Source organism: Patiria miniata, unplaced genomic scaffold (genome assembly GCF_015706575.1).
Source record: "Patiria miniata isolate m_02_andy unplaced genomic scaffold, ASM1570657v1 HiC_scaffold_1, whole genome shotgun sequence".
Taxonomy (NCBI): domain Eukaryota; kingdom Metazoa; phylum Echinodermata; class Asteroidea; order Valvatida; family Asterinidae; genus Patiria; species Patiria miniata.
This window is the reverse complement of record NW_024037047.1, coordinates 25570668-25583482: the sequence shown is the minus strand read 5'-3', so window position 1 is coordinate 25583482 and position 12815 is coordinate 25570668. Positions and strand designations below refer to the sequence as shown.

Here is a 12815-nt window from a genome sequence, read left to right as displayed (position 1 = left end):
CAGCCGGTCCGTGACAGGTGAGGCCGCTATATGAGCAAGATGAATAAAATCCGGTATTAAATATTGGCAACGCTACCCAGGAAATCCTGAGCAAACCTCACACACGCTGTATGCAAGCTGATGCACGCACGTGACAGCAGCAGTCCCTCAACTAGATGAATCAAATCCGGTCTTAGCAATATCGGCAGCGCTACCCAGAAAAATTCCAAGCATTTCTCACGCGCTCTGTGTTCATGCGCGTGAGGTGTGCTCGGTATTTCCTGGGTAGCGTTGCCAAGACTGGAATTATGATTCATCTTGTTCAGGAGACCTCCGCACCGCCGTTTCTTTTTACCGGATTTTTGTCAAGGGACTGGCAGCAAATTAGGGAACTAAACAATGCATTCTTATACGCAAGACTACGGGTTGGACCGCGTCATGCACGGGAGACTTCATCAGAATTTTGGGCCAAGTTGCCCTAGACTTTGAAGTGTAAAGGTCTCGTTTGTGTGTGTTTGTTGCAGGATTCTTTTCGGTTGAGGGTGGCACTCGATGTTTACAAATGAACTAAAGGTCTAGTATTTATAATGACCCGGAATATAATGTCTGGTTCATCAACCTCCTTGTATTAAGCTATCTCATTGACTAACTGATTCACTGACTTATAACTGTCACTTGCGAGTTAGACTTGATTATTAAGCCTCACCTTGGCGAAAATAATTGACTCAGATGACTGCCTAGACACTCAGACCAAATTTGTTCGGGACAAGCGTCTATGCTAGTCTAGTATCGTTCACATTTTAACAATGGTTTTGTGAAGTAGTGCAAAATCCCTAAGCTACGTAAATATGCGCCAAATCCAAACCAAGTTAACATTCCGAAGAGATTTGCCATCATGACGTGCATTCAACTTGTAAGGTTTTAATCCGAGTCGGCCGAGCACCGGTTAATTATCTAGCTAGATTAGCGTAGCGCGGTACGCGGTAGCAAGGACACCAATTAAAAAAGGCTCGATTTACGGAACTGATACGCGAGGTGACAACGTGTACGTTAATTGGCGTTTTAATTGCACATGTGCTCACGGGGGGGGGGGGGGGGTATGAGGTGGGCTGAGGGGGGAGACCGTAGTGGATCGCCTCAACATGTTCAAGGTCACATACAGCGTTTGTTTCCAAAGCGCGATAACACCAATTTATACCTTTTAGAATCCTACCCTCTCCTGGTCACCAAAAGACAGTTTCAACAGCTGTTATAATACGAAAACGCAATTTAAGAACACAAGAAAGTAAAAATGTAGTTCAGAGAATAGCTTTTATTCTCGGTATGTACCATGCGTTTTCTTAAGCGTGGATTTAAAATTTCGAATGGATATAAATTATCACGTTTTGGAGATAAACTCTTTCGATGAAAAGTTGGAATTTGCACGTGCCATTTGTAAGAGGCTTTAGTGAGGTGCAGCAAACTGCAACTCAATTTGAAATCAGTGTTCGATATTCACCCTTATTTTTATTTCGTCAACATCCAACAACAAGAAACGCCCATTGCAGTATGGATACAAACAATCGTCCTCAAACATTATATTGCGTTGCAAGATTTAAGTCTTTCAATTTGACCTACTTTTAGTTGAGAACGACTCAAGGCGAGAAACATTCGGTTTGTTTTTAAGTTGCTTTAATTACTACATATTAGAAGCAAAATGGATTTAGACTGGCGTTATCGCAAGTATGTTCATCTGTCGTTGCTCAAATCCTAGTGTGAAAGTGTGAATGACGGGGTCCCGCATGTGACATTACGGTTCGTAGATCTTGTCGGGAAAATCGTAGCCCGTCAGCAAAAGATGCTACCGTCACTACATACAGCGCCACCTTTTGCCAGATTGTGTCCAACCCTTGCAACCTTGAACAGCTTCCCCTTCGTAATTGTCAGACACTTCATTGGTTCTAAATTTACTCACTTTGGCACAGAGGGCAGTGGCGTAGCAAGGTCATTTTTATAGGGGGGGGGAACATTTCTTGAAAAGGGCACTTGCACATCCGTGCTGAAATGTATGTAGCACATGCGTGCTGACATGGCACATCCGTGCTAAAACTCCGTGCTGAAATGGCACATCGATCCGTGCTGAAATGGCACATCCGTGTTGAAATGGGGGGTGGGGGGGGGGGGGGGTGGGGGGGGGGTTACCATATGTCGATGGGGGCACTGTCTCAAACTGACGATTATGCATTGACGATATATGGTGCTTTCCAGGGCGATACATGCGTGAAATTACACCCGGAACGGCCAATGGCACCTAACCCCCAAAAGGCACGACTTCTTTTCAAAAAGGGCACTTGTTCAGAAAAAAAAGGGCACTTGTTAAAAAAGGGCACTCTTTACAAAATATTGGGGGGGGGGGTAAATACCCCCCCCCCCCCGCTGGCTACGCCTATGGAGGGCGCCCTATATTGGCTACGGTTTGCTGCATAGGGGTGCAACCCGGTAAGTAAATTCCCATAGACACCGATGATAAATCCCCATTATTCAAAATTATTTTTTTTCTTTAAAAAATACCCAGTAATCTCACAGGTGTTCAGGCTGCACAAAAAGTTGATCAACATCCCGTTTTTCATATTTCTTTAACCATTTGTTGGGTTGACAAATGACTTTTTGGAGAAATTCTCACCCAAAGAAGAACACCCATGAAACGAACAATATTTACCCAACTGGAAAAGTGGCCATTTTGAAGAAGGATCCCCACACAACATAAATAAAAATAGCACCACTTTCGTATGCAATTACATCCGAAATGATCAGAATTGAACGCCCCAAGTCCAGGGCCAGAGTTGCAGTGCCATATGTCTTCAATCCCCCCAATTCCATGGCTCTCAGAACTCTCTACTATATAATAATTTACAATTAATCATCAGCACGGCGGACGGATTTTGGCCTATTTACTGGGTTGCATGCACCCTTTAATATACCCGCAATTTGGCTATTTTCCTGCAATCTACTTTTTTTTCGCAAGAGGGAGGATCCATAATTCATATTTCATCAAAAATTCAGGAGAAAATCTCTCTGAGTTCGATATCAGGACCGAACATGGGCAATGTGCATATAGGGTAGAGCGCCCCCATGGCGTTCATTGCGTTCCAGCTCCTCCCTGAACAAAACATAAATATAAAATGTATAAAGGAGTGGAAGTGATTTTTGTCAGCGCATTCGAGGTGCATTGCCTTCCGGTATCCTATTCCATCTTAGAAGAGCGAGGTTTTTTTCAAGGGCGGATCCAGAACACAATTTTTTGGGGAGAGGGAAGCAAAAAACAATAAAATTTTGTCCTCCAAAAAGTGGTTCCAAAAAATTACGACGAGGGTTCGGGGCCCGCTGAAGGGCTCCGTCTTTTTTTTCTTCTTTTTTTTTATTCTAGAAGCTCTGTGGTGCGATCTGGTGCAATTTTTGATCACTTTAATCATTTTTTTCCCGGAAAAGATGGTGGTGTACGCAGTGCCTGCCTTTATTGCGATGTCACTTAATTTTTTTTTGGGGGGGGGGGGGGGGGCTTTGGCTCCCGTTGGCCCCCTCCCGGATCCACCCTTGGGTTTTTTCACAAGCCTTTATATCAATAGGTAGGGGCGGGGGGGGGGGGGACGAATAACGAAAATGTTGCACGCATGCAATGCCGCACTGGGTATTGGTTCGTGAAAACGAAATAACGCGGTTCCGTGAAATACGCGCCAGGCACTCACGCGCAGCTGAGTGTTAGTTCGTGGTGTCGGTGACAAATTTCAGTGGGAAAGGGAAAACCAATATACAATTCAATGCGCATGGCAGACAAGGCTTAAAACCGTCCTCATGTTCAGGCATGTTACTATACTGACCTCAAGAGTATTTGTTCCTAAATGTTTTGATAATAATGTGATTGATGGATCCTTCTTCTTTTAAAAAAAATTGGTCTGGCAGAAAATAGCAACATTATTGGTCTTTTTACAAGGGTGCAGGCCAGTAGGCCCAAATCGCCCCCGCCTGCCAATTCACGATTTGCATATGCATGCCCTCGGTGTCTCTCCTCTGCTATTAGAGAATTGTGTGGGCCATGTGATTTTTGTGGTTTTTAAAAGACGAATGAAAGCCGTGAATAGGACTGCAAGCTTGTATTTCTGTGAAATTTGGATGAATTTGGGCCCTGCAATTCCCTACAATTGCTTTTTTTTTTGTAATGGAGTGCGGGCATCGGTGTTTCAAAACGGTTACGGGCTTCGTATCAGGACTACTTTTAGGGGTAATCATCTTTGGATGGAAATTTCTTCCAAAAAAAAGTCATCAGATTACCCCAAACAAAATCAAAGAGAAAAGGAAAGATGATGAAAATAATGAGCTTCAATTTGATGTATGTCTAAAACACCTTGGAGAGTTGTGATTATTTTTCCTGATCTTGGGAAGTGGGGTTATTTTATCACTGGGGTCTATGGCATTCACTAATCTGCAATGCTATACTCTTGTTTTTGTTTTGTTGGGTATTAAACAGCAACACTAATCTACTTGTTCTGACCTTGCTCCCAGAATGCAACGCGGTCAATACAGAATGACATCATTTCTTCTCAGAGCCGTTCCACATCCGTGCAACATTATGAGTGTTATCTTATTATGCATACAGCGACGGAATCCTCTTCTAAAGTGCTATTGTGTTTCTATCGATCCATTCTTAGCCGTGAGTGAAGATGGCTCGCTTTGTGTGTCGCACGCAATAGGTATATCCACGGTTGACGTTCTATATAATGACTGCACTAAAAACAGACACTACAGAAAACGACTGATATTCCAATACAATTCAGAGTATTCATTTGTTGAACATTGCAGTAACAAGCCGCAGCCTTGATTTCGAAATGAGGGACATGACTTGACGACCCCTCATTTCCGAAGACGAAAGAGAAAGCGAGATTTGAAAGTGAGTAAATTGCTGGTACGTGGGATTGTAATTCATTAAAGCCATTGCGCATAACTCACCATGTTAACTTGTTATGCGTCGACTATAGCATCGTCCCATCTGTATACATAGTTGGTGCCCCTGCTGTAGTTGGTGCCCCTGCTGTAGTTGAGACCGTAGCTATATAGTTGGGGTGTAACAAACCTAAGAGTTTGTCGAACGTATAACTGGTCATTCTCTTTATGAGGTTCGGTTTTTCTTGAAATCATGTTGTACAAGAAACCTGATTGTAGTATTGATAATTCATATACATGTATAGGCCTATAGCCCAACACCTCTCCAGTTTTGGACAAGTTGTTTCCAAATTTATATCTTGAGCCATTTAATCTTTGTGCTGAGTTGATTCTCAAACCCGGAAAGAAATATATAAATCAAGCTTGGTTAATGAAAAAAGTCCACCATCTATTTCTCATAGAATTGTTTTGGAGAATTCTAGATTTTTCTCGTCTTGAGTATATATAGTCTTATTAATTAATCTGACTTTTCAATTCGGCATCATGTTTATCCCTATACTGCGTTCTTATTCCCCCGTAGGATGACTCGCAAAACTGCTTTCGTGCTGATTTCGACAGTGGCGGTGATTGGTTTAACCTACATGTACGTCATCTCCAAGAGACTTGGTGAGTGTTCGTCATTTTAGCCTGGTTCCCCGGCCAAACAATCCTGACCACTTTGGCAAATCAGTTACGGAATGTTTTTAAGTTCTAGCAGGGTAGACTGATTCCCGCCTCCCTATCGGAGTCGATAGTGAACCATTTCACTCGAAGGGCGCATTCGTGGTTCGCAAATTACAAAACCAAGCCTTCTTTTTAGAACTTTGCTGACTCCAAAAATATAATAAATGATTTTGTTTTGTTAAAATAGACATGCACGTTGAAAAGGGGGATACAAGTCGATGAAGAGCAGCACAGTAGGCCTACATCTTTAACAACGTTTACGGCCAACACAATTGCAAACTTGTGGGCTCATAGAAACAATTATGAATACGGAATCCGATCAGACGTATACTCTAAAGAACATTTTATTAGTTTCAAAAGTACAATCCCGTTTTTAATTTACAGTTTTACACTTTCAACCTCACGATGGCGGCTTCGAGGTCCGCAGTTTACAGCGAAAGCGCCCAACTTCTGCGCACGCACGGGCCAAGGCCCCGCCCACCGCCACTTGCACCGAGCATGCGCTGAGCAAGAAAGTGAATAAGGTTGTCCTGACGACAACAAATGCCGCCTTTCTAGACTTCACAGACAACTGGCTGGAGAGCATCAAGCGGACTGGGGCGTGTCCCAACATCACCATAGTAGCCGAGGACGACGTCACCCTGACGTATTACACCAAGAGGCTGACCGACTACCCCGGCCTACACGTCGTCAGAACAGACTCCGGTGTGACCTCCTCCAAGCCTTTGATTTTCGACACACCCATATACAGACACTTTGTGAATAAACGTCAGAGATACATCCAGGAGTACTTACACAACGGATACGAAGTTTTGTTCACCGATGTGGATACCTACTGGTTCAGGGACCCGTACCCCTTCTTTGAGGGTAACTTTGATTTGGCGGTAGAGGAGGACATATCTAGGTTTTACTGCGCTGGGTTCGTGTATTTCAAACCCACGAACCGGACGCTGAAATTCCTCCAAGATTGGATCCAATTTATGGAGTCAGACACCAGACTAAAACCGGATCAGGAGGTCATGAATAAACTCATCGAGCAAAGGAAGGTGCCCCGGCTGAAGGTCAGGGTGCTAGACTCCAAGCACTTTCCTAATGGGAAGCTTTACTCTAGTCGTGAGTGGAGAGGATATCACAAGAGAGACGTGGTGGTCATGCATAACAATTTCATTATTGGGCATGACAAGAAACTTGAACGCTTTCATAATTACGGATTGTGGTTACTTCAAAATGAAACTGCATAAAGATAACAACACACGGGCACTCATCGCTACTGTCTGGTATTATTTTGTGATTGATATACATTTAAATTGCTGGTCTTTTGGATGCAATTGAATGCAAATAAAAAATGCATTTCTCCCAACATGATATATATGTACATGTATGGTGTTCATGCAAATTTCTTTATAATGTGCTCTTTGGCAGTAGAATGACGCAGACCCATTGTGTACATTAATACAGTGTGACAATAATTCCTGGTACCCGTGAGTGCTAACTAGCAATGGCGAACCTATTAACAGTGAATTTAATAATATCACTCCTCCAACAATCATTGCAAGTGGTCACTCGCTAAGGGCGCCCTCTTCCGACCGGCACGTGTTGAATTGTGCAGAAATATCAGCCCATTTTGGCCGAAGAAACTGAGCATGTTAATGAAAAGTATTTTCCGAGTGCAAACAGTGCAATTCTTTGTTGATAATTTAGAGGAAACGGAAAATAAGCTCTGGAAAACCTGAATCATCGGAAGTGGGCTGAATATTCATCAACTGTTTCGTCCAAACTTGCAAGCGCATTCAGTGCGAGACTTTCTGAAGCAACGACGATATGCATTGATGATTCTTGTCCTCTTTGTAACCAACCAAACAATATTGTTCTCCTCTTTTAGCTGATCAGCAATCAGAGGGGGAACAAGCTTTTTGCTGGGGGGGGGGGGGGTAGCTGTAAAGGGGAGGGGGGAGGACTGGCATAGGGATAGAAGACAAATGCCGCTTTTTATGAAAGATTTGTCCTATTTTTGTGCTCCTTATAGATGGGGAGAACCCCCTCCCCCTTGTATATCCAATATAAGCATTACTATGGGAATGGTACTACATGTATTAAATTTGCATGCAGTGCCATCAGATAGATTATGAGCATTAATATATGATGTGATTTTCCGCTCAATAACATTGTCAGTCGACCGTAAATAAAAGCATTTAAAGACGAACTGTCATAGGGATTCACCATTAATAAATAATATGACAAAATCAATCCTCATAGATTGATCACAAACTCATAACAAGTCCTCGAGGTTCAAGCTAAATACAGATTCCAATAATTACAGATGGCCTTGAGGCCTGACGCCATTTTGGAGGTGCAGGGCTGTAAAAATCATTCAAGTGGAGCGATTGAGCTTACCGGTACTTGTTAGCTTAATTTAAAAACAAATATATTTACATTCTGTCATTTTCTAAAGCTTTGAATTGTTTCTAAATTGCTTCAATAAATGCAATATTTCTGTTGTTTACATCAAGAAAATGGCGCCCAAAACAGTGCCCCCATTCGCACTCATTGCCCATTGCGCCCTCTTGTGCGCCGTCTTGTGTTCCCTCCTCGTAACTTAACAACAATACCCATCAATGGTACATGTGAGGATTATTGATTTCCCCTTGCAGGCAAGGGTCCGATTGTTGTGTTATATAACCGACCAATGCAATATACATGTACATGTACATATACCTGTGTAAGGCATGTTTGAAAAGGGAAGGCTGGTCTTTTTATTGAAAAGAAGGATATATATGTACATGTTCATGTACATGTATTTTCAAAGGCACACGGGATAGCACTGTGCCGACACCGAGATAGAGAGGACCTGACTAGTCTCCACCGCAGTGATCGCTATTATCGGAGTGACCTCCGAATGTCTCCAAGTCTGGATTTGGTAAAACAAGACTAAGCATAGCAGTAATAGACCACTGAGGACCGCATACCAACTTGCATCCTTACTAGTGCGTTTGTTGCCCCAACTGTAGAATAATTGCTCCAAGTATAGACTGTCGGGTTTTGCAACTTTTAAAGGGCCTACCCAGGTATAGTTGTTGGAACCGCCTAAAATGTTGTAAGGACCGATGCTTTATTTGGGGCGTGACATTTTTAGCCGCCTGCTCAAGTACAACGAGCACATCAATGCACGGAAGCAGTCTAATAATCCCTACGAATCGCCACCAGCTTGTTGAGTAATGAGGCAAATGATTGGAAGATTTTTTGACTAGTGCAAATGTGATCCCGTAAGTTGATGGTGCTTGGTCGGGAACGATGATGCTATCTTTTATCAAGAGAACTTAATGAGTGTTTAGGTGTGAAGTTTATGAAGATCTGGACACCGGCAAAGTCCGGCATGCATGAGGACTGCTCGTCCATAGCCCAGCGGTGGCGGTTTTTGCAGTAAAAGACAAGTTATCTGTAAGTACATGTATTCATTCATTCATTCTTTATTTTCCACATAATTGGTGTCTTCGCAATACATGCATGTCAATACATGTATATTACGAAAAGAAAAGTAAATGTGAATGGGGATCCTCCAAAAGCAACTGCTTGTCGAGTAGGAATCCCCATTGATATTAATTAACAATTACATGAACAAATTATATTATAAACACACATACAATAAGACAATAGACTAAACCAGAAAGGACATTAAGTCTGGTAACCCTGTGAGAATATGTAAACGAATTGACTAAATAGTAGTTAGACGTTTGGCCTTATATTTTAGTTTAACCACTGGAAGATTCCATACATTTTTAAAAATAGAAACATCTAAGGGGTTCCACATCTTTGAACCCTCATGCTTGACTGTATTTTGGGCAAGAGTGGTACGAGCAAAGGATTGATGATATTTGTTACACTGTCTGGTAAAATGCTGATGCACTTCTTCATTGTTTTTGTCAACTATAAAAAAGAGGATTGATCTTCTCAGTCAGTGTATAAGTTCTCATTATGTCCGTCTATATATGTTGAGTAACAACTGTGTTAAACATACGCCTCCTTCAGATTGTTGGCAGCCATCTTGGATGTGTGTGCTTTTGTTCAACGCATGTGCATTAATTGTTAATGCGTGAAATTTATACCACACACGTCAAAGATTGCTGCTGAAGATTGATTAATGCATAATACATGTACACATTCCATAATAAATGAAAGGTTTGCGGAAACACCATGTGCGAATAATTTCGCAACTAAGAGAGTGGTTCTGAAAAGACTGCAGAGGTTTAAACTCGACGTTCCTGTCAGTATGCTCTGACCGTCTTCAGGAGAGTGCCTAAACTCTAAGAAGAAAACACTAATAAGTAGTAAAATCGAAATCGATGACGTGTGAAGTTGCATCCTGGTGGATGCCAAGTAGCTGGGAGCCTAGAGCAAGCTTGGTGTGTCGACTGATTTCAGTGGGGCTGCAGTCCACATTCCATACGTACCCGTACAATTCGCCAACACCTGCGTTTCCCACTCAATTAATAACTTCTATTCAAAATGTATTTCCCGGTTGAAAATTGGGCTAACTGAATTTTCGGTGAAAGACTCAAAAGTGAACCGACCGCGACACTTCATTTTATTTGATTTCTCTTTTCTAGAACCCTTACGCCAAGTAAACATTGGAAGCAGTTCAGTTTCTCAAAAGATGAGTTCCAACATACCAAGCAGCACAAGGAAAAACAGGTAGGCTAAGATCGATGCATTTATAAAGAGGAAATCCAAAACGGTAAAACGAAATAACGGTATGTCCCGGGATTCCCAACTATGCTCCTACTAATTCGGACCGATGATCTACTTGGGGCGTCACAACTATAAATGCATCATTTTTTTTGTTTCTCCTGACAGGTCGACGCTGAGATACGGTTCTTTCGGATTGGTTTTCTTGGCAGCCATTGGCTTTTACGCCTCGGTTCAACGTGAGTAAAAAAACTACTCAGAATTCGAATGTAATTTGTATCTTTACCCTCACATTGTTTTTTTAATAAGCTTTAAATTGATCCATATATAAGCTCCCTCTCAGTTTGTTATTGACACCCGCGTCCGTCTGTGATGATATTTTGCTCATTTATTTACAGTTTCTGATACCAAGCACCAACCGCATAGCCTTCCAAAGGTGTTTGCTAAAGGAAAGGGTCAGAGTTCACTGCGCACAATTCAACCCGCACATGCGCACGAGGACGAGACACAAGACACTCCCAATGTACCACCGGACGCGCGGAATGTGAATCACCAATGTTGTACCAAAACTGACGTGGAGAGACGCCCCGGCAAAATCGTCCTGACCACGACAAATGCCACCTTCACAGACATCACCGACAACTGGCTAGAGAGCGTCAGACGCACGGGGGCGTGCCCCTACATCACCATAGTAGCCGAGGATGACGTCACTATGACGTACTACTCCAATATAACAGCCCGGTATGCAGGGCTCCACGTCGTGAGAACTAAACACAGAAAGATCTCCACGAATCTATCGGAGTTTGCTCCGGGTCGTCAATTTGTAGAGAAGAGGCTGAGAATTGCTCTGCCCTTGCTGCAGGATGGCTACGAAGTTCTTTCGATGGATGCAGACACGTTCTGGTTTCGCGATCCGTTTCCTTACTTTCAGGATGATTTCGACCTGGCTGTGATGGAGCTTGACCTTCCGGCGTTCTACGGCGCCGGTTTCGTCTACTTCAAACCTTCCAAGAACACGATTGCATTCCTCAAAGAGTGGATGCTTGCCTTGAATACGAATGAGACATTAAACCCCGAGCAGGTTATGAATGAACTCATCCAGCGAAAGCAGGTCCCGGGGTTAGAGGTCAGCATTTTAGGCTCGGACAGCTTTCCAAATGGGGAACACTTCTTTGACCAAAAGTGGCGCGAAAACAAGAAAGAGATTGTAGTGGTGCGCGATAACGCGGTGGTCGAGCATGATGTGAAGGTGGAACGCTTCAAAGAGCGTGGTTTATGGTTCACTGAAGAAGGCACCGGTACCTCCAATAAATGTGTTTGAAATAAATAACCTTTAACTAAATATGAGAATGTTGAAGTGTATTCTGGGTCTTCTCAATTTTTGAGGGGGGGGGGGGGCGGGGCGTTCATCAGCAAATTAATGCTGAAATACGGTAGACAGTTTTTTTTCTGCGGCCTCTGTAAAATCAATAGGTTGGGGGTTGGGGGGATGAGGCTCGTACCATACTTTCAATGGGGGTGCTGTGCAAATCCGACGAGTGATCATTTATTTTATTTATTTATGTTATTTATTTCTTATTTATCCTGGGTGATCCATTCAGTGAGGAAAACTCACTGATCTCCCATGGATCCCAGCTCACACAAAACTACTATTAAAATACAATTAAAAGTACAATGTAACAATGTTAAAAAATTCATTGAAATAAACTTAAATAAAATAGGAATTACACAGATCAACAGACATTTACAATACAATACAAAACATCACTATATTACAAGCTGTGTCCGAATTTTGTTGAACGAGTGTACATTATTAACAGTATATTGGGTTTTTGTGTGTGTGCCAGAGCAGCGTTGGGGATTTCACACTATTTGTTATGTATTTCTATGTAGAAAAAGATACGAGTCAGAGCTGTTTTTTTCCACCGAACCCCCCCCCCCGGATCCGCACCTGCAATATACATGTTTATTATATATGTAAGGCCTACTTGCCGGGTCAAAGATCAGGCGTGCTATGCGGCAAGGGGATTTCCCAAATTCATGTCCTACATGGATGTATTGCAACATCGATGTAAATCCCCAAGTATGTGAACTCGTTCGTATCGATAACATTATGACGCAATCATTGATATACTGATACACACAAACAAATTATAGGGGAAAAACAGTGGTGAATGCGCTGATATTTGGAGCCCGAATATGTAGCTCATGCAGCGTGTGGATGAACTAAATTTCAAAATGACGGTCTCATTTTCCAGTCGCGTGTTAAAAATACAGGATCGATACTATTGCTTGCTACGATATACGTTTATTTAAATAAGCCATTGAGTACACTACAAAACGGTGTTAAGCAATTCAATACTTTTGTCAACACTTTTTTTGCTATTACCTTGTTAACATGTCTAAATACTCAACATGAACAGGTTTAGAATATGCTACAAAGCCCCACCGGAAAATTCGGCATAGGTTCTTCTTCTTTTTCATTCATTTTCATGATGACTTGATGAGTTGGG

General features: G+C 42.4%; 1 protein-coding gene across 1 annotated transcript; it reads left to right on the top strand.

The window, feature by feature from the left end:
- Positions 1 to 4600: 4600 nt before the first annotated feature.
- On the top strand, positions 4601 to 11656 carry LOC119732270. Its single transcript, XM_038205733.1, has 7 exons — positions 4601 to 4903; positions 5477 to 5562; positions 6004 to 6857; positions 7646 to 7700; positions 10224 to 10308; positions 10471 to 10541; positions 10701 to 11656. Exons 2-7 carry the CDS (start codon positions 5478 to 5480, stop codon positions 11621 to 11623), a joined length of 2073 nt encoding a protein of 690 aa, XP_038061661.1. The 5' UTR covers positions 4601 to 4903; position 5477; the 3' UTR covers positions 11624 to 11656.
- Positions 11657 to 12815: the final 1159 nt, after the last annotated feature.

Coding starts and splice junctions, on each gene's coding strand:
- LOC119732270 (XM_038205733.1), top strand. CDS start 5,478: ATGACTCGCAAAACTGCTTTCGTGCTGATTTCGACAGTGGCGGTGATT. Junction 5,563..6,003: donor CGTCATCTCCAAGAGACTTG/GTGAGTGTTCGT, acceptor TTTAATTTACAG/TTTTACACTTTCAACCTCAC. Junction 10,309..10,470: donor AGCAGCACAAGGAAAAACAG/GTAGGCTAAGAT, acceptor TTCTCCTGACAG/GTCGACGCTGAGATACGGTT.